The sequence below is a fragment of the Galendromus occidentalis genome, unplaced genomic scaffold, assembly GCF_000255335.2.
Source record: "Galendromus occidentalis unplaced genomic scaffold, Mocc_1.1 scf7180000077484, whole genome shotgun sequence".
Taxonomy (NCBI): Eukaryota; Metazoa; Arthropoda; class Arachnida; order Mesostigmata; family Phytoseiidae; genus Galendromus; species Galendromus occidentalis.
Genome location: NW_003805472.1, coordinates 1,575,778 through 1,601,513, shown reverse-complemented (window position 1 = coordinate 1,601,513; position 25,736 = coordinate 1,575,778). Strand labels below are relative to the sequence as shown.

The following is a 25,736-nucleotide window of genomic DNA, read 5'->3' as shown; positions in this document are numbered from 1 at the left end:
TTGGGCATTTTCTGCTAATCGTTCTCCAATTACTCCCGTTTTGCATCATGGGAGTTGTATGGTGCTACTTGCGGTTCAGCATCAGAAAGGGATGAGAGATCATCCCGAACGATTTCTCTACGGTTCAGGGCTCCAATGACGACTGATACTCAAAATTGAGAGATCGGACCGCATCCGCGAAAAACTTGTCCGTTCGCGAGGCCATTCCCGAAGTGCCGTGTCCTGCCGCTGAAAGGAAATCCATCTATCGGCAATCCGAAGGGAGCAGCGAGGGCAGCAGGTCGGTGGGTCATATTTTCGCGCCAAGGCGTACAGGCCAGAATCAATTCGGATCTGATCACCGATTATCGATTGGAGATTTATTGGATGGGGTTTCACATGAGCGCAATTGATAGCCTCGGTGACACCAACGGAAAACTCCTCAGCTTCATCCTCGAGATAATACGGGTTCCAAACTGAATGGCAGGCGTAGGTTCTCGAAGACAAGTTTCTAAGCGTGAATCTTCGCCGAAAACCGGAATTCTCAAAGAAGTCGGAGATCGTTGGTATTTGAATGATGCTTTGTTGGTATGATAAGTTAAGGACATCGAGCGCTACAACAAAGGCGAAGAACATCGGGGCCGTTTTTCCCGGTTTGAGGGAAACGGCCCGTCTGAATGATTTCACTTCGCCGTTTAAAGGAATTCCGTGCGATTGTGATGCCCGATGAAATATCGGAGTGTTTGCAGAATCGTTGAATTCTCCGATGATGATCAGCGGAAGAGTTTCTTCAAATCTGGGAAGTCGTTCAACTCTTCGTCGGTGAAATCGTCAAGCTTTGGCAGCGGTTTCCCAGTCGGCAGTCGACAGTTTCGATCCCGGATTTGTTTGAAAAAGTCATGCGACAATGCTTCCCAAGCGTCCAATCTTTCAGATGGATTGTACCGGACGAGCTAGGAGAGGGTGGTATTTAGGGACGAAGACAAGACTAGTTGTATGTCGATACCAAGGAGCCTGCCGCGCTGATGAATGATGAGCGTTACGGAAAAATTTGGTTGTGTGGAGGGGCATTGGGGCTGACCATCGAAACGAGAGACACGGCATCATCCTCGGCCCTATTCTGCAGCACCTCCGACCACGGTCTCGCTTTTTTCAACGGTAGTTCCGACGGGAATCCGGGGAGCAGGGCCCTGCGAAGTTTCGCGGTTTTCTCTTTGAGAATACAGTCAAACACAAAACTCCTGCTCGCGGTCCCAAGTCACATTGCAATCAGAAGATTCGTTCCCTTCTGCGAATCTACTTGCGAAGACGCCTGAATTCAATCGCGGAATGACTAAACTCCCCAAACCTTATCTCTCCGTCCGTCGGAGTGCCGAGAATGCGGATCATCTCGGTCAGTTGGTCCAGATTGGATTCACCGCTGAAAACGGGTAGCTGTGCGTACATTTCTGCGAGAATCAGACCGGCTGCCCAATTGTCGACTTTGGTAGTGTAGTTGTGACTTCCCATAACAAGCTCCGGAGCCCTGAAGGAATCAGCTTATCCTAAGAAGCTCATCTTGCTCTTCCCAGACTAGAGACACGCATCGGAGCTATCACTCTAAACTTAGAAACAAGTGTCTCCGCAAGACCTGTAATGTCTGGAGCATATGTACGCAATATGCGTCTCGTCCTTCTTTAATATCTTCGCAGACCCGAAGTCGCAGAGCTTCGTGATGCCGAGTTCTAGGTCAACAAGCAGATTCCCCGGCTTGAGATCTCGATGCGCGATACCGCGCCGATGTAAATACTTCAAACCTCGCAACACCTGGTGGAAAACAACCTGGAAACGGATTCCCGCGCTCCTGAAGATGATCTATGGTCAGACTGGGCGCATATGAGACATTCTTGTCCCGGAGCTGCTGATTACCTTGATCAATACAGGTGGTATTGACTTGCTCCGTTTGCGGAAAATCGCTATGACGCGATGTAGAGTGTCCTGAATGTATTCCATGAAGAGATCCAGTCTATCACCGCTCTGACTGTAGAATCTCAGTTTCACCACATTCGGATGATCGAGAAGCTGGTCCAAAAAAAGTTCTCATGAGTCAGGAAAGCGTACCCGGCGGCTTCATGGGATCGAGAACTCCGATGGAACCGACCTTGAAAATATCCAACTCTCGTGATATGAAACTGTCATCAAGCTCTTGACTCTTCAGAGCCAATTCCAGATTGTCCCTAGTTCTAATTCGATAAACGGCCCCAAACGTACCTCGACCCATCATCTGGAAAATATCTCCGCTTAAAAACCTGAGTTTAGCGATCGTCGCCGCGATTTTCGTACAGCCGCGATTCAGCGAATATTTTCCCCTTGCAAGGTAGTCCGGGGCGATTTCGGATTTCGCATCATCCTCCTATCACTCAAGAAAGCTTGAACCACAGTCACGGTGAGGGACAGCGATGGATTCCCCGACTGCGTCCCAAAACAGAGAGAATTCTGAAAGCGTTCTGCGACGCTTCGACGTGAGCTCGATCCGCATAGGGGATAGCATCACTCACGGCTTCTTTGCGGTACTCCAGTCGAACCCTTCTGCTTCCCGGATGAGCCTGAACGATCTCTTTGACCCATCGAGTGTCGAGCTCTCTCGCTTTGTTATCACAGCGCGATGGCCCCTTGGGAAAAAACATATCGAAAGGTTCTATGAAGTACGACACACTTCACAATTTGTTCCCATATCAAATTCGTTATCTCCAGCTGAAGCGACTCGGTTTCCTCGACGGTCTCGTGGCTCCGGACGGACTATCGGATTCGAGTCCGATTGCTATCGAACCGCGTAGGGACACGACGGCAATTCTCTCGCAGGGTCTGTATCTCTGCAGGGAGCCGCGAGAGGTTCTCATAGCCTGCTTACGGTGTTCAGCGATTCGAATGGAGCATGTGATGGAATCGTGGAAGGATAATTGCCGTGGTGGGCCTGTTCATGAACGAGGAAGAGAGTGGTGGGGAGGAGAGGATTGGGAAGAAGAGGAGAGCGAATGCGAGAGAAAAATCCGCGCGACTTGACTTCTCTGCATGGTGTTCCACTTGCGACTACCGCCCCCAGGGGCCCACCACCAGCAGCAGGCTGGGGAGTTTGTTTTTGTTATGCTGCACCCGGAAGTTGATGACAATCGTTGAGATCGAATCAAACCGGATTGATCCTGAATCGTGGGCGTCGCGCAGCCTCACGAATCAGCTGCGAAGCTGGGAGCCATCAGAACTCGTTCTTATCTTCGCTAGAGAAATTAGGAATTCCTCCTCGGCACCGACTCTTCATCCGAGTGCATCTCACAGAACACGCGCGGCGGAGCGGAAGAACAACAACAGACACAACGAGGGTTCCTCTAGAGACGGTGAAGTGGGGATCGCAAACTCCGAGGATCTGTCCGAGCTCGAAGTGTCATCAATTCGACGGTCGACATTCGACAACGATCGTTGTCTCGATTTTGGAGCAGCGGACGACTCTTCGCTGGACGCTGAGAACGGAGATCCCCAACTTCATAATCGAAATTTCCCATCATTATGTCTGCAAGTAATGCCGATTTCGCATCGATACCCGAAGTTTCTCCGACAGAGGCTACGGCAAAGGTATCCGATTTCAATCTTCCAAAGCTACGGCAGAGGTCCCAGTCGGTGACATCTCCTATAAAGACAACATGTGTCGAGGTTTCATTGCGGTTGAATTGATCGGACGCTCAGGGAATGAAGTCGGAGTACCGTGGAAAAAAATCGATACCCTCATCTATGGGAGACTGGATTGATTGCGAATCCTGACCTTCTGGGGCTGAGCAGAGATCCGCCACAGAAATCCGTCCTTCCGGCGTGTCTCGATGATCTCTTAATCTGATCGATTGGAAGAATAATAAGTGGGAGGGAAAGCGATTCCTCCGACCACTGATTCTCGGAAGCATGAGATCTGGATTCTAATTGGATATTTCACCAGAAAACGGGTCCGGGAGGGACCAAGTGAATGTCATGGGACTCGGGTTCGACTCCACTGCTGAGCTCGATGATTATCATTCCAGCTCGTCGAAATGAAAAAGTCACTGAGGGAAGATGCGGGAAACATGATAGCCAAAACCATTCCCCGACGAATCTTCGAGCTGAACGAGGTAAACTCTCTCTCCTTCTTGTCGAATTCCCGCGGACGCTCGCCTTGCAAATATTGATCCATGCGTCGAGCCCGCGTGTTCTTCTTACGAGCTCCCATGAATGCCTTCCAGGTTCTCGGCAGTCCAGACTTCAAACTGACCTACGACCAGTACGCCTCGCCCGTGAATGTACCTTCACCACCGGGAACGAATGAGGTGAGCCGTGTCCAGCACATAAAGCTAGGGACGACACCGTCTTTTCCGACAGCAAAAAGTCAGGCTCCGATATCAATTGTCCCAGGACCCCTCGAAATACCCTTCCCCTGCTGAGCGAGTAAAATATTTTCTGCAGGAAAAAGAAGCCGGAGATTCTCAATTTTTGGCGACGGGCAGAGTCAACGGCACCACGGTCAGTCGAGCTTGAATCGTCCAAATCAGATTCTATTCGTCGAAAGGGGCGAACCTTTCGAGTAAATTCCGAGAAAGTCGATCTCATGGCTCACTGAATTTTCAGCTTCTCATGCTCCCTGACGGGGTAATCCAGATGAACAAGACACTCGAACGTTTACATGAGGTCGTCAAGCCTCTCATAGTTCAGCAGGTATGAGGCGTGAGCATGTATTATGATTTCTATCTGCCTTATCCTCCCACGGACTGGAAGACGCTCACGGAAACCCTCATATTCTAGGTCGATGACTGTAATCTTCTCAAGATGTGGATCCAGCTACTGATCCCCAAAGTCGAAGACGGGAATAATTTCGGCGTTGGAATCCAGGTATATTTTCTCCTCTACAAGGGAGCATCAGAGACGGCGCTATCCCGAAGCATTCGACTGCCTAGGTTGGATCAGCATCAACTCAGATTATTGGACAAGAGTCATCGTGTTAAAATTTATTTTCCAGGAAGAGTGCCTTGAACAAGTGACCGCAGTTCAGAAGGATTCCGCTTCTTACCTCGACCAAGTGACCCGGTACTACATCTTGCGCGCGAAATCCGTCTCTAAAGTAGGCAACTCCTCTTTCTGCGGTCATCGTCTCTCCCCGACTCCGGATGCTGAATTAAACATGCCTCTGCTGAATCGCTCCGCTCAGAAAAGTACGTTTCCTTATAGGTGGCCAAATACCCCCACGTGGAAGATTTCCGCAGAACCGTCGTCGAGTTGGACCAGAAACAGTATCATACCGTGACGATGTTCGTGCGACAGCTTCGAAATGACTATTCCCTTCTCCATGATATTTTGACGAAAAACATGGAAAAGATCCAAAGACCTCGAAACTCCAACGCGGAGAGCCTTTACTGAGGCGGCCCGAGAGTTTGTCTCGGGGACAATCAGTCATTCCTTTCCGCTTCCGAAACGGCACACGGAAAACTCATATTAGATTTCATTCTTGGACGTCGAGAATATTTTAAGACCTTTCCCATGTCAATGATCCCTCTCAAGCAATGTTATACTGTGTCATCGAGCTTTGGGAATGCCTGAACGGCGGAAAGAAAAAGGAAGGGGAATCTCGTCGGAGATACCTGACTCTCTTCAGATCCCGACGAACACCGGCTCTCCACGGGCGATCCCTCCCCCTACGCCCGGGCATCTCGATCTCCTTCGTTCCTGACGTTGGGGTAAGGGGATTCATGAGAGCTGGAGAATTCCGGACTTCAGGGCCGCTAATTTTCCCTTTCAAGGCGAGCAAACATGCAGGAAGAGAGAAGAATAAAGTCAATATAGATATGTATCTTGGAATTTATACTGCCGAGAATTGATTGATTGGCACGTGACGGCTCCTCCTGACGAATACGCCCGCCATCAGCTCGGCGATCGGAAGGGAAGCGATTGCAGCTTCAGTCCATGATTTTTCATCAGCTCTAGGTCCTCAACGGTCCGGACTCAGTTTATCCGATACTACCCACTGTATTCATTTTGAGCGGGGAACCGTCTTTCCTGCCTAGTTTTCTGAAGGGCTCAGGTAGGATCGGGAAACGAGTAGGCACGCTCTAATTTACAGACGCCCGTCGAGGGTATCGAGACATTGTGGGAGAGGTTCTGAATCTAGTTGACGAGCCTGATGGATGAGGATATAGGTCGGTCAGGAGCCCCGATTAGTACTGAGCACCGATCTTACAAGGGGAGTGCCGAACATGTAACACGCCGATCGGGCTGAAACTTTGGTCATAGAATCCCCACCCCGAGAGAAGTTTAACCCTAGGATATTATCTGCGTATGGCCACTTGGAGGGTGTTTAAATTTTTTCGAAAATCCGCCCTAAAGCATTGACTCTATGAGAATAATGGAAAATACTATGAACAATGGACGAATATTGGACCTGCCCGAGATATCCGAAGACATAATATGTTTTTGGATCGCCGGATTCAAATTTGGCGCATCTTCATGAGTGGTATCGACTCCCAATTCCTTCGAAACAGCCAAATAATTAGAGCCAAGTTTCTACATGAACGGAATGGAGCAATTTATTCTGACGAATTCAGCATACGTGGTAGTCTACGAAAAAGAACTTCATACATAGATTCTGCTTGCAATGTATGCATTTTATGAACGGAATACAAAAATCTGTTTGTAACTTGCACCAAGTTTGGGAAGTTGGGAAGTTGAACAAGGGACTGATGAAGATCTGGTGTCAGGAAATTCTAAAGGAAGTTCTGGATCGCACCCAAGTGGATCGATGTGTGCTTTATCTCGATTCCTGGGGCGGACAGCGAGATCAGAGCTTGTTCCAACTGGACGACGAAGAAATCTGCCTTAAGACACTACCGCCGGGGTCAACACCGCTGATTCAGCCGCTGGACGTTTACTGCTTCCAAATGTAGAAGAATTTCGCGAAGCGAATGACTCGAGCATGTGGCTTGATCGGATGCCGCATCGACCGCCGCGATGATGTCCTTCGACTCCAATCACTCATCTAGAATCATTTTCAGCACCCTGATTTCCGAAGTATGTGGTTGTACGGCTGGTACAAGTCCGGCTTCGATGTGCCGAAGATACCCTTCCTGAGTATCGCCGAGATGTTGTTCTCGGTCACTGAAGTTTGTTCCGGTGATTCATGTCGCGGAATTCCGTTCATAATATGCATACATTGCAAGCAGAATCTATGTGTGAAGTGCTTCTTCGTGGACTACCACGTACACTGAATTCGTCAGAATAAATTGCTCCATTCCTTTATGTAGAAATTTGGCTCTAATTTTTTGGCTGTTTCGAAGGAATTGGGAGTCGATACCCCTCATGAAGATGCGCCAAATTTGAATCCGGCGATCCAAAAACATATTATGTCTTCGGATATCTCGGGCAGGTCCAATATTCGTCGATTGTTCATAGTATTTTCCATTATTCTCATAGAGTCAATGCTTAAGGGCGGATTTTCGAAAAAAATTTAAACACCCTCCAAGTGGCCATACGCAGATAATATCCTAGGGTTGAACTTCTCTCGGGGTGGGGATTCTATGACCAAAGTTTCAGCCCGATCGGCGTGTTACATGTTCGGCACTCCCCTTGTTAGTTGTCGAGCCCCGCCACCATCCGAACTAAGAAACATCAATGCCTCATGAAATTCGGTTGACGAATTCTCCCTTATTTATTTGAGAAAAAAATAGTAAAACTTGATAAATATTCTCGCTCTATCTGAGTTCCTCCTGCACACACACATGTAAATGGAATCGATCTCATCATCATGGTCGTCGTATATAAGTCTTCGTCTCTTCGAAATGACAAATTCACCTTCTCTGGACGAATTGAGCTGCGAATTCGAATCACATGCGACGGATAGAAAGTTGGCGACGCCGAAATTTCTCAAACCATCGGATCGGTCCGCTATCCTGTCTGAACTTTTCGCATTCCACACTCTAATTTCACTATTCCTCCCTCTCGAAATTCACTCGTGCATTGAAACCTTCCCGACGGCAGGTAAAAACATAATAATAGGATTGCGTACCTCAACGACCGCTTCGGCCGGTCTCTGAAATGCCTTTTCTTCAGATCATGGTCTCCGAAATAGGGGACGGCCGAGCCGACAGGAAGCTGTCGGTTCGTGCTCCGGACTCGGAGAAGGTCCCCCGAGGGAGCGAGAACATTTCACCGACCACTCGATCTATCGGTATGCCTAAGTACTGCGACTAAGTTTGTCGTGCGTCCGGACCAGCTCCATTTGATTGGTACAGATGCATCAGAGTCAATGAGGGATGGTACCCGTGAGCTTCATCGTCTCAAGCCGACCCGGTCGTAGAAGATCGTTGGAATGGAGTGTGCGTTCAACGCCCATCTAACTGACCAATGGGACCAGTATCCGATCAGATCTGAATATCTCCGAAATCGTACATTGTCGTAGTCGCAGATTGATTGCAAAACCCCGAAGTCAAATATATTCTCGCCGCCGATCTCTTGCAGTCGACACCAAAACTGTTCTTTTCGGTCACCGATTCGGCTCGAAAAATCTCCAATATACCGGTTCGATAATGACTATTCCCTCGCATCAGGGAGGCTCCGAGAGGTTCCCGATGCGTGCCTCAGAACCATCCGAGTCCCCCGTGATAAGGTTTTTGTGGTGAGGTTTTGAAGTGTTGTTCGTCACACGTTGGCAACAACGACTCCCTAATAGAATTTTTTCGCGGCATCGGCCTTACTGTTGCGGTAGACCATGTAACCGATTATGAGGACTAGTTGTACACAAGTAAAGCTGATGAAGGTTCCGGTGCCTACACACGCCACTTGCGGACATCCACCGGTACCCCCACCCTGGTTCAAGGCGGACGCTGCAACGGAGGCTACATCGCGCTTGACGACGTTGATGGTATCGCGCATCTCCGTGACCATCCGAGGGTCTATTTGAGCGCCTCCCGCTTGACCGGGTCTCTGGCTCAGCTGCAAAGAGGAAGTGCTCCGATAATGACGGTCCCCTTAATTGATTCTCTCCCAATCAGGGCGAGGGAAGGGGGGGGGGCACGTGAGTATTTTCTTATGAGTGTATTGCCGAGATATAAGAAAGGAGCTCACCTCTGCTACTGTTTGACGGACAATTTGGAGCGTCGAGACGAGTTCCCTCTGCGAACTCAGGATCGAGTCGATTTCGTGTCTCTGTATGCCTGGAAATTCACAAGGCTCTCAGTTTGATATCATGCGCAATCGAACCCGGAAAATCAGGCAACTCCGCTCCTAATCCGCTGGCTGTCGTCACTCCCGGAAGCCCGTCCGACGAGGCCACGTATCATGTGTTTCCGACCTAAAATCGCTTGGTCACAGATGCGAGCTCTGCGTGTAACATCTTGCTTGACCGTTCCCGATACATTCTGCCCGCAGGAGCAAATATCGTAGAAGTTCTGATCGGAGGTCCGGCTACACGTAATATGCTCAAACATGGATTATGTATAGCGAAGGAAATGAACAGCACGAGCGGACGGATACTGAGTTTGGTTTCCGTAGCCTTCATCCGGGGAATTCCCTCAGGTTCTAGACCTACCTCCGACAACGCTCGGGGGCTGGAAACCTCCCGGCGCTGCTCCGTGAGCCGGTTGCGGGATCCCGCCAGCCTGCTGGATCATCCCAACCATGCTTAAGGTCCTTTCCTGTCGACCCAGGAGTTCATCGAGTTTTCTGTGCACAGCCTTGAGACCCTCGTACATGTGACTTTGTCCCTCGAAGATCTGTCTGAGCTCCTGGTTCTGCTGAGTTTCGTAAGCTTGCTCGGGATCTCCGTGCTGATCGATTTGTGCTTGCTGTTCGGGGTGCAGTTTCCGGTACTCCTCTTTCTGCTGCTCGAGCTTAGCTTTGTAAGATTCGTACTCCTTGGTGAACTTCTCCTTCTCCAAATCGGCGATCATGGCTTGCTGCTGGGGAACTTGACCAGTACCGTAGAGCGACGTCGTGAGGAACTTGAGCACGTCGTGGTCGTCGGCAAGCCCCCCGGTAGCCGCCGAAACTCCGAAATATCCGTTCGCGGGCAAAAATACGTTTTCAGCGCGTAAGCAGAGCTCATAGTCGTCGTCGGTGTTGGTGTTTCCCGAGTGGAAGAAGACCGAGAGTACGTTCTGGAAATACTCGATCTTCGCTTTGACCGGGAAGGGTTTGTTGCGGAAGTCTCGCTGACATCCCGCAAGTTGCTGTGAAATTCCGTCGGTTTCGTGATCGTATGTCTTGCTGCCGTCGTTGAGCATTGCCATAATGTAGGGGTTATTGTTGCGATTGTCGTTGTCGAACGAATCGAAGAACAAGCCGAGACCGCTCCACCGGTCCGACGAGCCGAACGTGTTTCCTTCGGGCATTTTCTGCTGAGTGAACCAGAGAGCAAGCCCGTCGGCGCCGAGTCTGCCACGACCGTTCACGCGGAAGACGAGCTCGATCTCCCACCAATTGAAGTTCGTGGGGTTCTTCGCCCAGATGGAACCTTTTTTGCTGCGGAGAGACGGCGTGATACGGACCATTTCTTCAGATGCGATAGTACTGCCTGAGTACTCCCAGAAGGGCACTGAACCATCTTTCTGCGACAAATAGGGACCTTTGAACGAGTATTTGTACTCGAACTTCCTGTGAGCGATTTCTGTTGCATCTCCACCTGTTGTAACAAGTGCCAGTAATAAGCTGTGCCCGAGCACCACCGCTGCAAACGCCATCACGTATCTCGGTTTGCCGTTCACAGGTTGTCAGCAGGAGAACACTCAACGCAACGATTTGCTCGCGACGACAACGTCTTCCGGACAATGTGTCGTGGTACAAGCGGCACCGCCGCTGAGAATATCGCGGGACTGCCACGAATCCCGGCGGAGAGCCCGTTCACTACAAGCCGTATGGTGAACATCAGCGCGCCAAAATTCAAAAACGAATCAGGTCCCTTGCATATCGCTGTAATGCCCGGAATACGACGGGAAGCGTATTTTCGAAGTTCGGATACATCGGGGCGCCCAGATACATGGGAGGTATTCCATGCCTACCGCGGGGATCGAGCGGGGGCGATCCGACACGACGCAGGAAGTTTTTCAGAAACACCGAATTTCTTGATTCGGCGCGGAACGATCGGCTTGTGTTGAAGTCGATAAAAAGGGGATCAAGAAAGATCAGTGGTGGGCGGAGAAGAGAGGAGGCATCTGGACGGAAGTTGGAATCTCCGCGAAGGCAGGGGATCAACTCTGACTCCGGACTCTAGTGCCGTGGTCGAGCTAGTGAGTCGTGCGTTGCGTCGTCTCAGATCACGCAGGATCGCTACCGACAGCGGAGGAGAGATTGCGATGAATTGGATACTGGAATACTCAGATGTAGATTGCGATGGTTCGGGAGCGTGACAGGCGTGTCCTGCGACAAGTGAAGGCGATTGAATTCCCCTACATCCATCGTGCATCCTATGCATTGTGCATGTATGTCGTGACCGAGCCGACTCTCCTCCGCCCTTGCTTGTTACCTCCTTAGTCGCAGTCCCATCGGGATTTAGACAGATGGGCGGTCGATTGGGAGATCAGAACTCGCATATTTTCCCCGAGATTGCGTGATCGAGGAAACTTTGGCATGACGCTTAGCACATATCGTCGGGATCCGATCCAGACTGACTCTCTTTGGCCAGAGCAGGGCACCAAACTCAAAGTGATGGGTGAGTCGCGAGTTTGGAATCCCCCCGCCCCAATCCTTGAACAAGGCCTTGAAAAAGAAGATATATGGGATGTCCAGCAGCATACGATTCTCGTCTCACATGATGAAATGATGAGCAAGGAATAGAATGCGGCTCACGCGTCGGCTTGTCTCGCTTAGTGAACACAACAAGAATCATCCATGGCGCATTCTTTCCCCAAGCTCCTCTGTTCCTGCCCGAAATCCGGTGGCGGGGAACCCGAGGCTTTCGAGAGGGGACAGGGGAACCCAAGTCAATATTGCTTGGAACTTACCTCTCACTCAGTCGCTTGTCCGAATTTGCATAACATTCGCTGGGACGATAGGACCGGGAAGGAAAATGAAGACAAGACCCAATGATTTCTCCCCTGCTCCCGGGTTCTGGATATTACACATATATACGAAATTATATATATACGAAATTCTTCCTCGGGGGTAAATGATCTTTCGTCGATTTCTCGAGACACACCAATGGATATGATCCAGCTTGAATCTCGTTGGGGAGTACCGGGAACGCGCGCGAGAGGCAGGATATCGGCCCAGATCATAGGCCCCGAAAAATCGCTCGGGTCGCGGCGAAACTCCAGGAGGAGGCCCGACTTCTTCTCCCGGCAGATGAGTGCAGGAGGGAGATTCTTTTTTCGAAAGATTCAGTTTCTCCGACAGCGCGTCTACTATGCTGTACGGTCAGCGACCGGAGGGTATAGCGGAGGAACTCTGGGAGCGTTCTCAAAAATAGGTTTCGATCGAGGTCGTCTCGAATCTGATCAGACTTCCCGAGAAGAGACCTCATATGGTGAAACATACTGCTCTCTCATTCTCGATGAGCCCGATGATGCTCATTTTTGCAATTTGGGCAGTGCTCCGACGCTTCCGGGGATTTGAAGGGTATCAGAATCTCCGCGAGTCTCGCCAGAATCAGCCATCGGTCGCGATTGGGTCCAGGATCTTGTCGACGCTCGACCTTCCATCAAAGGTTCCAAAACCAATGATCGCTTCCCCCGCGATGTCGAATGGGCGATGGTGGGGCTTCGTCGAGTCTTTTTGCGTTCCTGTCCCGTGAGTCTTTCGATGCTTGATGCTTGATCGGGGCGTTCTCGCAGTCCATGCTGCCTCCAGGGTCCCGATCATCACACTGGTGTGGAATTTCATCTTTGTCGCTATCGTCTCTTCTATCCTCTCGTGAGAGCAGAATCTCATCCACTACTACCCTCCCCTCAGAGATTTCCTCTGCCGGCGGCGTAACTGAAGGGCCATCGGCACCTACGGGACGATTGCGGTGCCGAATTTTTCCATCGTCCATCTGTCAGGCCTTCGATCCGATTTGAGATGGAATCTTGATTGGCTAAGAATATTTCCGGTGACCTTTGGTGACCATTGGCCTCCGAATGCACACGGAGTCGCCGACCGAAAATTCTTCTTTCGAATTGTTCACGGCGTTTCTCTTAAGATGAAGCTCTGCGCGATGCCGGAACAGAAGTTGTGTTCGAGAAGGAAGAATGAACTCTATGTGAAAGAGTTCGGAGCGGAATTTTTCATGACCGATGGAATCGTGCTCACCTGCAGGGTGTGTGAGAAAGAGGTGAACACAGAAAATAAATATTTTGTGCAGCAGCAACTTAGTTCTGCGATGCATCAAGACCGCATTAGAAGACCCTCAAACGGAGATCAAAATCTGTGTCTCCTGAAGAACTTCCTGTCGGAGAAGGAAAGCCATTTCAATATGGAAGTATGTCAGATGTTGGTCGAAGCGAACATTCCCCTCTTCAAGCTGCAGAATCTCTCCTCTCGGAGTTCTCTTCAAAAGTACTGCAAAATTTCCGATCACACAACGCTGCGCAAAAACTACCTCAAGAAGCTGTGTGACGCGACGCTCAAACGAATTCGCTGAGTGGTTGGTGACAACCGAATTGGGGTGTCAGTGGTAGAGACAACTGATGCAAAAGGGCACTACATTGTCCACACGATAATCGGCTGTCTGAATCCCGGGAACCTTCGGAAGCATTTCTCATCGGATCAGAAATTGTCGAGCAAACGAACCATGCGACAGTCGCCCAAGCTCTTTTAAACTCTCTGAGCCTCTTTGTCTCCGATGCAGCTCCGTATATGAAGAAGGCTAGTGTCGGACTAAGAGTTTTTTTCCGAAAATGATCCATTTGACCTGTATAGTCCACGGAATTCATAGAGCTTGCGAGGAAATCCGGATTCTGTTTCCCGAAGTCGATTCTCCGATCGCGAATGTTAAGAAAGTCTTCCTCAAGGCTCCGTCACGTATCCGAGCTTTTCGAGCCAAAGCGCCGAATTCTGCACTGCCGCCCGAGCCGATAGTGACGCGATGGGGGACATGGTTGTGCGCCGCTTTGTATTACGCAACGAACTTCGATACCGTCAGAAGTGTGGTGGCAAATCTGGATAGCAGCGAGGCCGCTGCCATTCGGAAGTCGAGAGACTTGTTGGAAGCCGGCTGGCATTCGCAGCCTCGAATTTCGCGAGTGTACCCGGTGCGATCACGAGGCTTGAGAACTCCAAAAAAATCTCTGAGCGCGACAATCAGATGCTTTGAAGAACTTGAGGCGAGAATCAGCTGAAGGTCTCGTCGCCGAGTTCATCCAGGAGAAGTTCGAAAAAGTGAAGGAGAAGAACCCCGGCTATGAGGAACTGATCAAACTGAGGGACGCACTACAAGGCAGGAATACAGACGCCGTGATTTCTCATCTTTCGCCGACAGAGATCTCATGTTATAGATATGCGCCCATGGTGAGCGTGGACGTTGAGCGCTCCTTCTCACGATATAAAGCTTTTCTATCGGATCAGAGACATGGTCTCACCGTCGAGAACGCGAAATACCACGATATATATACTGTACTGATATGATTTACTGTAATGATATATTCCTCTCCATGGAACTATATCAGATCGATAGGGAGGGGATGTATATGATTAATGATGAGCGATTTTTCATGCGAGAACTGAGCAATTTGCCGAGTGAAATTCTGAGAGATCATGGGAGCGGGGGATCAGCTTATCGAATCACGTCTGCAGCACTATGGAAAGCCCCACACAGGTGAAGAGTATGCGGGGAAAATGCAGCAAGATGAGCATTGCATCATCGATCAGACGCTGAATCTCGCTCCACGGTGGAGAGTGTGACGGAACAACGAAGGTTGATAGCAAAGATTCTTTATTCCTACACCTAGCAGCCTTTTATGGAGATTCAGCAGGGGAATGATCCCGCGCCACTAGCGCCGTTTCAAGAGGAAGGGGAAGCATATATATGTATGATATGGAGGGGAATACTGGACTTTTCTATCAGGTATCAGGTCTACCCGCACTGTAGTTGCGGTCCGTGAGAAACGGGTTCGGAGGCCGGACTATGTATGAATGGTCGTGTAGTCGACCCTCGGAAGCGATCCTGATTCGAAGTCCTCCTCCGGTCTCACTAGACTCCCCTCTCGCCTGTCCGGCCCCCTCATCCTCCTCCACCCGGAGAAGTCCGAGGCGGTCAGCGACTGAAAGCATCAAGGTTACAAACTCAAGAAGCATTCAGGATTATTACAGGCGGCGATAGATCATTGAATTTTTATCATGCTGCCCGTTGCTTGACGTGGTTGGAACTCTGGGAGCTCTGTAATATTCATGATTAGTGATATGATCAATGATGAGCGATTTTTTATGCGAGAACGAAGCAATTTGTCGAGTGAAATTCTGAGAGATCATGGGAGCGGGGGATCAGCTTATCGAATCACGTCTGCAGCACCATGAGAAGCCCCACACAGTTGAAGAGTGTGCGGAGAAAATGCAGCAAGAAGAGCATTGCATCATCGATCAGACGCTCAAGGTAGGGATCTCGCTTCGTGATTTTGTTGAGCTCTATCTAATCCACGAAGAATAGAATCCCACCGTCTTTCTCTTTCACAAGTACAACCGGGCTATTCCGAGGGCTATAGAAGAGGGCCGTACGATTCTCTAATCAACCATAGTTTTGACTTCTCTAGCCATGATCTCTCTCCTAACTGGGGCGTAGCGTTCAGTGTATCTACCCCGTACCGGCGGGTTGTTCCAGGTGTTTATGTGGTGCGAGACTGTTAGATTTTGTGTTAGGCACGGTGGCTCGTTTTTCTCAGGTAAAGGTTCGGGAATCGCCGTAAAATGTCCGTGATTGATGCGGGTTGGGCGAGCGAGAGGTCGACATCGATAGGTAGACTGTGCTGATTGAAGGCGGCCCGGGGACTTCGTTGTGGAGTCGAGGAGGTTCATGTGTTCTCGTAGCTCGGCGGTTGATTCAGGGGATTTGCTGGTGAGCGCTATTCCCTGGTCGGCCGGGGAAAATTGCAGCACCCGGCGGAAGAGATCGTCGAGGGGCATTTCTGGATCGATGATACTGCATAATTTCAGCACTGCCTCCGAGTGGTTTGCGTACGACTCACCGGTTCTATGAGCGGGTGGAGGGGCTGCTGTACTCTCGGGGTTGGGCTTGGGGACTGAATTTGGTAAAGGTGGTTGATTCTGGCATCGTCGGTGTGGATGCTGGTTCTTGCGACTGTCCTGCGATGCTCGTTGAGGAAGATCGACTGTTTCCCTCGTTGGTCTCACCGTATGACTGACCGGACTTCGTGGTCTTTTGCGGGGTGTGATGAATCGGCATGATCTGCACGCACTTGCGGATTGGCGATGTGGGATGTGGACGGATGCGTCTCGACTCTTGACCCAATTAGCTAACGATGGTTCACGAACCCGCGTCTCCACCACCAGTAGGGAGGTCGGTAGTACACTGGTTGTTCGGATTTCTCACAATTTATTTACCGTCGCTTTGGCATCGACAATGGAACGAACAGCACGAGAATCGAAAATCTTCAACCCATCGGGTTGTCAGGTCTTCGCGGTACGAACAGGGGCCACACAGAAATCACCTCGTTGTCTGAAATTCAACCATTCGCCTACATCGAACGACTGTCCGACTGTCCAGCGAGGAACGTCAAGTATTTCAAATGTCAGGGCATGGGTCACTCTGCGAGAGCCCGCAGGGAAATCGAAGGAAATTCCTCGACTGAATCCAGGAATAAAAATCCTCAAGTCGTCTACTCAATGACTCATGATTCTGGCAGGCTGGAGAGAACGATCCGAGTTGATGGGAGAACAATAGATTTTCTGATAGAGACCGGAGCGGAAGTAACCATTGCAAATCTGTAGTGTCTGCCAATAGAGGGAAAACGGCTGGAACCAGTGCATATAGTAATCAGAGACTATTCAGGACAGGAAATCCCAGTGTTGGGTAAAATAGGTTGTGAGCTTGAGTTCGGAGGGAGGAAGGTGAATTTCGGAATTTTAATAACCCCGCGAGGGAAAACTGTCCTGAGACGGGACGCGTTAGCTGCGTTGGGGGTCACCATCGATTCATGTAGAAGCCGTACGTGCGAAATCAATTTCGTAGACGAGCAAGAACTGAAAAAACAATTCAATTATGTCTCCTCTGAGAAATTAGGGCTGGTTGGAGGGTTCGTGCACAAAATGAAACTGGAACCCGAGACACGGCCGGTTCAATCGAGATTAGGGCGAATTCCCGTAGCGAATTCCCACTCAGGTCACGAAAGCGATCTAGCCGAGAATCGCGCAAAGGCTTTTGTCGCACTCTAGACTACCATATTATATCGACGTACCCGAAGATTCTGAAGATTAATTACAATGAAGCCGGCCTAAACGGTGCGCCATATCCGAACTTCGGTTATCTAAAGATGCATTCTGGAGCGGACTGGCGCGTGAGGAGCAGCGCTCTAACTCTTCTAACGACGCGCCTAAGAGCGAGAAATTACGCGAATAGTCCAGTAGGCTCTCGCTCCCGGATATCCTACTCGCAAGAATCGATTCGTTATGACTGATTCTGAAAGCATTCGGAAAGATAGGACCGGGCCTGGAATCAATCTCCGACATCTGACGAGAGACCGTCATTGGGTCCGCTATAGCCGCGTCTTTCGACATCGGGAGCACCTCTCCGTAATAGAGTTCCACGCTTGGCGATGTCCTCTTCCTCAAGTCGATTTCGTAACAATACCCATAAATATTGATCAAATAGAGGAGTGTCGAGCGTCGAGGCCCTCCCTTCCCGATAACACCTTTTGCAATCGATATATGGGCGTGTGTTTCCTGGTCCATAGAGCAATCTCCTCAGTCGGCGAGGTAGGAAGGGGGGGCTACTCAGTGTGCTCCATGGTACACACAAAATCCTGCACGAACCTCTATACGGGTGAGGGCTCCTCGTTTTCGAAGAGACGCACGAGCTAGAATTATGGTGCTATCTTACCTAGGATGCTCTAGGATGATGTCAAGGTGCGTTCTCAGATTGCTCATCACAGAATGTTCCGTTTGCGTCATATCATGATCGAAGACGGAGTCTACCTCTTTTATGCTCGAATCAGGTTAACGTCGCATACCATCTTGAGAAGGACGCACTTTGCAAAGAGCACCCCCGTCACCATCGAATGTGTGAACAGACCGTCGCCATTGTCCCTCTACATAGGGATCGTCCCTCGAATGCGGTAAGAGACCGTGGTACGAATGGTTCTGTCCCGGGAATCAAATCAATTTCCATCATGAAAGGAATGATGATGATGAGCTCGCATGGAACATTGGAAACTCGGTCATCCGCTCAAGGCTCAATGGACAACCAATCCATGGACCGACATTCCTGAAGGCCGCAACGGGAATGGCGGAAAATTCTTCTAACAAGCTGGTACTGGAAATGGCAGCGAAGGAACAACCCTTGCCGAATCTCTCAAGTTTACAACTGCGATCGAGTGAGGCTCGGACACTTTGTCCCACAGAACTACACCGACGGCCCGGCCTCCTAGACCAAGAAATGAAAGGATGCGGCACGCATTGACAGGAGCGCCATGTGTAGGATGAGAGCCCAAGGATACCTTTCTCAGGTGTGCATGGAGACAGACTAGAGAGGTGAAGACGCACGAGAAATCAGCCAATGCAGATACTCTGGAGACGTAGATATCCCGCCTCACCACGCGTTGGAATGTTAATGCGTCTATGAATGGTAATAGTATCGTACAAATAAAAAAACGGCTCACAGAGAGGTGAGTGAAGACATACAGCTGCACCGTGTGCGATTCAAGATCTTCCATTACCTACTTAAACAGCTCTCTATTCATGCGGGAAGGTCCTGATTGTAAGTATGGAGGAAGGGATCTGATGCTTCTTTCATTCGAAGAGGTCTTGAAGAAGTACCTACTTTGCCTCGTCATGGGCGATGAAGAGACCAAACGGACTCGAAGAACCCCATCATGAATCCAATCAGTATCAGTCAGTAGCACTCGATTTGCCTGCTGGTCGATATGTGCATCAGTTCGAGTGATTGAATCTATACGGCGAAAACGTTTAGGCTTTGACCAGCGTTTCTCGAAGGAGCCCTCGGGGTCCCGAAGTACTTACCAATCAGTGATTCTAGGAACAGAATCGAATGAGCGTGGGACTCGCATATTCGGAGACAGCAGTCCGAGCAACACCAGAGATCTTTGACAGTCACAAAATGATGAAGCCAGCCGCTCGGAGCTATAACCCAAGAAAGAGAACTGTTCGACCAGACGGGATGACGCAAAAGGTGATGTATCGGATCGGTCATCTTCGGTTTCGTCCGTTCTCCCCTCAACATGCGGATGTTATTTCGTGTCTCCTCCGCCTGGAAATTCTCCGCTCATTTTCTGTACCTCCTAAAGGTTTCCCGAGCCTGATCATCCGCCTGTGCCAGGGGATTGTAGGAGTACCCTGTCGTCATCCAGAAGTGAAAGCTGTCTAAGCAGAAATCATGTCAGCAGTAGACGTGCCGCCTGCCGCCCCATATCTCGATCTCGGAGGGAGCTTCCGGATGATTTCGTCGCTCGCTCATGGAGAGTTCCATCCATACCCGGCTCGGCGCACAATCATATGCAGGGAGAGTCTGCAAAGAAATCGAACAAAAGAAAGCAGGGGAGACATTCACGGAAATGGATTCCTCTCCGAGATCGGAGATGATGATGTTGATGATCTTTATCCTCAGCAGCTTGTTGGGTGCCACAACACAAGATGCCATTGTTATTGTGGTGAGGAATCCTAGCGGACGCTTCAGAAGTCGCAATAAAACGATGTTTGATGAAGAGTTGTGAATTCGCGGGACGGTGAGTACGAGAGAGCTGCGGAATTTCGCATGCGGGGAATCTCCATTACGCTCCAGGGAGCGTTGCGCGTCGATAATGAGCTCTCGGGGATCCGGAAAGGTTGCTTCCAATTTGGCGCCAATTTGTCACCAGCGAAACTGCTCTACTCCGCAGTGGAGACCAATGGAATATGACCAGTTCAACACCTGGAACATATGATCGGGCATCATCTGACAGCTGTCGGAGTTGGTGTTGACGTGTTGCTTTCCGATCGATCTGAATAAAAGATCTTTCCGATCGAAACAGGGTGCTGAAATCTGTGAGGTCAGCCCATATTCGTTCGAATCGGACAGCTCAGGAACAAAGAGTAGGCTTCCCTCTCTTCCAAGAGAGTGGGGCCTCGAAGTAGTGACATACATTACGGAATTCCGCGCGACGGATACAGGATGCATTTGCCCCGATAGGAAACCATTGCCCCCCATTGCTGAAAATACCACCGTGACAGCTTAGGGACAAGAACGAGCCCCGAATCGGTGCCGTGCTTCCCGGAGTTTTCCCGCCTCCGAAAGATCTGAATCAAGGAGAACCGAATTCATACTAACGAATGGTCTCCACAGATGACTCCCTAGATATCGGATCGATTCTCCCGCAATGAGGGACACCACATCGCGGAGATCCTCTGCGGGCGGGTTCGGGCCCCGCGAGGGCGACCTGTCTTCGCTCCCGCCCCTCATCAGGGAAAAAATCATGCGGGATAAGCCGGCAGAGGTGAGTTTGGGCAGTGATCATGCTCACATAAGGTTATCTGGCGGAGGTGATCGAAATTCATGGATGGCCTCTTTCCACGGATTGAGATTGGAACGATATCGACGAAATCCTCCGTACTCTCCAGCTGTTCCGAAAAGATCTCATCACGGCGATGAAAGTGCCTGATACAGAGCACCTGGATCCCGACACTTTCTGGGCAATAGTGGAACCATGGAGGTCGGATTACGATAAAGGAGTTCAGGTGAGAGAATTAGCAGGGGCTCTCCGTCTCGAATCGCCGAGACACCTGTCACACGAACGCCCTTGTTGCAGAATACAGTTTCACGAAGGGGATGTTACAGATTCCTGTGAACCCCGAAGCCGCTCCGCTCATCATGGTCAAGCAGCGAAAAATCACTACGGCGATGGACGCAATACTGGGACCTTTCACCATGTGAGTCCTCAATTCCGATGGTTCCCCTCAATGTGAACGACAGAGCTCTCGACCAATTGATCGGGGGAAACCTCGCGAAACTAGAAGAAAATCCAAGGCGATCGCCGCGAAGCGTGTTCGGCTTCCCGTATACCCTGATGCTATGGATCGCCGGCGAATCCCCGGTAGCACTCGAGGGCTACTCGTTGGCGAGCTTGGGACTACGGATAGGAGGAAAATTACCTAATTAAGATACTTCGTGTGCTCAGGCCCAAGAAACTCATCAACGTCACCCGACGAGAAGAGATGTTCAGCGAGCTTACGCACGAGTTTTGTGATCCGGAGGGGTTACAGCGGAAACTTGAAAGCAAGCCGAGGTTAGAGCCAAGAGACAAAGACGAGATGTTGCGGCGCAGCGGAAACTCAGTTCCGGTCGATTGAGGGAATATCTTTTTGAATTCAGGTACAATATCGATCCCCTGGATTTCGCATGGCTTCAGCTGATGAACAGGCAGAGAGCAGCTTGTGGCTTGAAGGAGCTGTCGGAAGAGGTAAAGAGCCGAAATTATATTCTTGCGTTCTATCAGAGGAGATTCGAGCGGGCTTCAGACGGAAGGGACCTCCTTCTCATTTGCTTGACTGGATTCGTTCTTCGTAGGTATTGGAAAGAGTTGTGGACGATCTCGAGACCCGCTGTCACAACAATCTCCAATCCAGTCAGTTCGGCATTGAGTACGACGAGGACACTCAATGCGACGTGTGCCTTTCAGTGAGTTTGGGAATCGCGGAAGCTTCGCCAAGAACTGCGATACCTATTCCAAGTAGTATTAGCGGTAGTGATATGAGGCAACGCGCAGCTGATTGTCGCTTCGATTTTAGCCGGAGTCCGAAGAAGGCAACGAGATGGTGTTCTGCGACCAGTGCGACCTCTGCGTCCATCAGGCCTGCTATGGTATCGTGTCCGTCCCGGCCGGTAGTTGGCTATGCGTGCCCTGCGCTCGGGGCTATAATATCAAGCCAGAATGCGCTCTCTGTCCCACTCTCGGTGGAGCCCTGAAACCAGATGCTGATCTTGACCTCTGGGCACACGTCGCATGCGCTCTATGGGTCCCCGAAGTAACCATTGGGGACCCTGAGCTCATGCAGCCGCTCCAAAATCTGCACCGGCTGCCCGCGTGGCGCAGGAAACTGAAATGCACCATCTGCAGAAAAGACTTCATCGGAGTTTGTATCCAATGCTGCGTCAAAGGATGCGACATCGCCTATCACGTGACTTGCGCTCAGAAAGCGGCTCTGACCATGAGCATGGATCTCCACGAGGGTTCCGCTCAGGATGCGCTGGAACTCAAGAGCTATTGCCGGAAGCACGGGAAGAAAACGCACAAAAGTCCGGGTAAACTCGACGGCAAAGATCTCCAGGCGGGCAGTATTGAGAACGCTTCGCAGCGCTTCTACGACTTCGTGAATCCGCACGAGACGGCGGCACATCTCCGGTCGGTCGTGGACCCGCTGGGAGCGGATCAAATCTTCAACTACTGGAAACTCAAGCGGCTAGCCGCCAATGGGAAACCTCTCCTACCACCGAAACACGAAGAGAGCTTGAAGCCCCCCGTCTATATCGATGACGAGCTCTCCTCCCGGATCCGGACTCTCGTCCACGTTCGGCAGGATCTCGAACGAGCTCGCAATCTCAGTTATCTACTACAACGACGTGAGAAAACGAAGAAAAGTTGGATACGTGCGAGAGAGGATGTTACGATGTGTCAGCTAAGGAATGCCGAAGAACATCCAGAGGTGGGTGGATCCGAGTGCTCGGATATTCCTATATCATGTGGTCCTCGGGAGAGAGCGAAGAGAACATAATTCGCATTGTCTTTCCAGTCTCTCCGCGTGATACGAACGGCGAATCGTCTCGACGATATCTACGATCGATTGCATTCGTTCGAGAAGATCTACGGCTACCCAGCCTACTCCGTCAGCGCTTCTCTCCTAAGAGCCGTCGCCAAAGATGATGAAGACGATCGACTGAACAAGACCGAGCTGACCTCGCCGAAAAAACGGACACCGAACAAACAGAAGAGCTCTCCGTTCACATCGGACGCATGTGCCAGTAAAGAACAGGACCGACACGTGAAGCGACGGAAATTAGTCTTCGAAGTCGATGAGAATCGGCCCCTGGGGGAGGGTCCTTTAACGAAGAGCAGACCCAGAGCAGCGGGGACTCGGAGACGCAGGTTGGTTGACGCGTTGAGCAGCGAACGATTCATGAGAATCGGGTCGGATTCTTGAAAATCAGACAATCATCATGTCATGTCGGTAGACCAATCGAATCTCTCGGGAGGAGTTGGATGGCAACTCAGTTGAACGTGTGAATTTACAGCGACTCGACGGAAATATTGACAAGCTCGCCGCCGCTGACGACGCTCTCGTCGCCTCTGTCGTCCTCCTCATCGTCGTCGCACAAATTTCTTCGCATAGGACGCAGACGGGGTGGCCCATTCAAACGCTCGATGATCCCCGCCCTTCAAAGTGATTTCGCCTCGCAACAATCGTCGAGTTTGAAGATGATCCGGAAAACGATGCGGACACAGGGGTCGCGGTCGGCGGCTAGTCCGCAGAGTCCTCAGAATCAAATTGTGACTTCGACGGATTACGATTCAGATACTTCGCTGGAGATTCTCACCGGTGAAGAGCTCGTCGAAAGCATGGCGAACAGGAAGAGGACTCGTCGATCCCGCCATAGACGTTTGACCTCTGCGACAAAAGAGCCCCCTCTTGGAGCAGGGCTGCAGACGGCGAGAAAAATGAAAATCTCTCCAGGGCATACACGTAAAGCGAACCTCACGCCTCGGGTCGAGTCGACCGATCAACTAAGCTCGATTAGTCAAATGAAACAGGTCAAAGAAGAATCCAGGGAAGCGATGAGATCGAAAAGGGTCAATCTCCCATCGATTGAGTCAACGAGGCAGAAGCGACCTCCCCGTCCTACGATCTGCTCCCAACCCTCACCAAGTGAAACGAGCGAGATACGAGTACTCCGACACCGGGAAATTTCCATATCTCCCGAAAAGAGATCGAAGCTTCCGTCCAGAGTGGTGAGCTAATGATTGTTGGAATCGCTATCTATCCGATTCAAGACGGAGCTCCTTAATCGTCTCATCAATAGGATCTGGGAATAATATGGGTCCGCGCCTGTCTCTTTCAGAACCCCGACGGGGAAACGAGGAAAAAGTCCTTGTCTGCACCGCGTGCTGCAGAACAGAGAACGGCCCAGAATTCAGCGCAAACCAGTAGTCCAGTTTTCATCGAGTGCTCCGTTCGCTTGAAGAAGCTCAGCGAGAGGGACTTGGAACCTTTCTCAAAGTGAGGCTTCAGCCAACGAATTGAGGGCGGCTGTGAGCGATGGAGTTGATTGGCGAGGGGGGACTCATGCCATCCCATGGAAATAACTCTTGACTCCCTCCACAGGCGCAATCTAAGGAGTGGGAAAGCGAACCGCCAATGACACCGTCATTTCACTTGTTCGAGATGATGCCTCAGTGAAGTTCCAACGAGGTGGTCTACGGGATCGATCCCAATAGTACATACATACGGGTGGTCAATCAAGAGTCAAATTGATATCTATTGTTGGAGAGTATATTAACTGGATCTCGAAACCATCGATTCCAGCCAGAGTTCATATCGAATCATTCGCATCATGTAAAATAAATTCACCAATCCACAGTTCTCAAAGAACGAATACTGTACTCATACCGCATGGGTGATGAGAGCAATAATTCCTGACGTTTTCGATCTCAGCTCCGATTCGGTGATGGCGCCAGGGATATCTTCCATGGTATTTGCTGCAGTGAGGGGTTCCCCAGCTCTCTACTCTAATGTTCTTCATTAGCGAAAAGGAGGAATGTTGATTCGAATTTTCGTATGTTTCTCTTTATTTCCTTGTGCTCGATCGATCTTCCATAATCTCCTGCACTGAAGCGAACCCTAAACTGCCGCGGTCTCTAAGCCTTCCGCACTGAATGTCTTATGTACAATGAATGACCTAAAATTTGTACATCTGCGGCAGATGTTCCTCTCTCGCTGGCATTGATAGTGTAATGTCATGAAACTTCACCAATCAGCTTCCAGTCAATCATCTCAATCAATCAATACATCGATGAGTCCGATAGATGTCGATTTTCGAAGGTTGCAAGTCGATTGGAAATATTTCCCGGATGGCATCCAGATGCTGCTGCCTCCCCTTCCCGTTCCTTCAGACATTCGATGGTTTCTCAAGCAGCTTCCATCCAACGAGATCCGGATGCCTGGTTCCTTCGGCGGGGAAAACAAGCGATCCTCAACGTCGGAACCAATAGAGAATCGATTGCCAGAACCCGACGTTGAGAGCCGTACCGATAAATCGTCACAAATCTTAGAATCTCAGCTCCCACGAGAAGTCAGCTTCCACGACCGACCAAGGGCTGATGTTGGGACAGCCTTTGGCCGGTTGACAATCTCCCCGAGGTTGCGAGACCCAACGGAACCATCATCCGAAGCTCCCCAGAGATACTGACGTCACGATAACTGACCGAGCACAAAGCCTCGTGCTCGACTGAGGTACGGGGCGATAATGCTTGTCGGCTGCGCGATTCAGTCAAACAATTGCCTGTAGAAAACTCCCCATAGCCCCCGCTCTCTGCGGAAGAAGCGGAGCTTCGAGGAACTGACTTGAAGAAGTGCAGGACATTGGCATGCGA

At 50.5% G+C, this 25,736-nt stretch overlaps 4 protein-coding genes across 4 annotated transcripts; 2 read left to right on the top strand and 2 right to left on the bottom strand.

The window, feature by feature from the left end:
- Nucleotides 1–752: 752 nt before the first annotated feature.
- On the bottom strand, nt 753–2,242 carry LOC100901739 (glycogen synthase kinase-3 beta-like). Its single transcript, XM_029112112.1, has 6 exons — nt 2,120–2,242; nt 1,888–2,040; nt 1,610–1,800; nt 1,328–1,504; nt 1,061–1,169; nt 753–932 (listed from the first exon to the last, which is right to left on the bottom strand). Exons 1-6 carry the CDS (start codon nt 2,240–2,242, stop codon nt 753–755), a joined length of 933 nt encoding a protein of 310 aa, XP_028967945.1.
- A 924-nt stretch (nt 2,243–3,166) lies between these two features.
- On the top strand, nt 3,167–5,830 carry LOC100907036 (proteasome activator complex subunit 3). The gene is made up of 8 exons (XM_003745539.2): nt 3,167–3,585; nt 4,023–4,109; nt 4,221–4,304; nt 4,441–4,497; nt 4,603–4,689; nt 4,777–4,863; nt 4,991–5,092; nt 5,200–5,830. Exons 1-8 carry the CDS (start codon nt 3,520–3,522, stop codon nt 5,386–5,388), a joined length of 759 nt encoding a protein of 252 aa, XP_003745587.1. The 5' UTR covers nt 3,167–3,519; the 3' UTR covers nt 5,389–5,830.
- Nucleotides 5,831–7,656: 1,826 nt separating this feature from the next.
- On the bottom strand, nt 7,657–10,823 carry ergic53 (lectin, mannose binding protein ergic53). Its single transcript, XM_003745538.2, has 3 exons — nt 9,548–10,823; nt 9,085–9,173; nt 7,657–8,952 (listed from the first exon to the last, which is right to left on the bottom strand). The coding sequence occupies exons 1-3, from the start codon at nt 10,695–10,697 to the stop codon at nt 8,683–8,685; spliced, it is 1,509 nt and encodes a 502-aa protein (XP_003745586.1). The 5' UTR covers nt 10,698–10,823; the 3' UTR covers nt 7,657–8,682.
- A 9,648-nt stretch (nt 10,824–20,471) lies between these two features.
- On the top strand, nt 20,472–24,699 carry LOC100906660 (protein Jade-3). The gene is made up of 11 exons (XM_029112111.1): nt 20,472–20,588; nt 20,713–20,829; nt 20,930–21,021; nt 21,270–21,377; nt 21,464–21,551; nt 21,659–21,769; nt 21,880–22,794; nt 22,882–23,234; nt 23,381–24,095; nt 24,206–24,363; nt 24,469–24,699. The coding sequence occupies exons 1-11, from the start codon at nt 20,472–20,474 to the stop codon at nt 24,503–24,505; spliced, it is 2,811 nt and encodes a 936-aa protein (XP_028967944.1). The 3' UTR covers nt 24,506–24,699.
- Nucleotides 24,700–25,736: the final 1,037 nt, after the last annotated feature.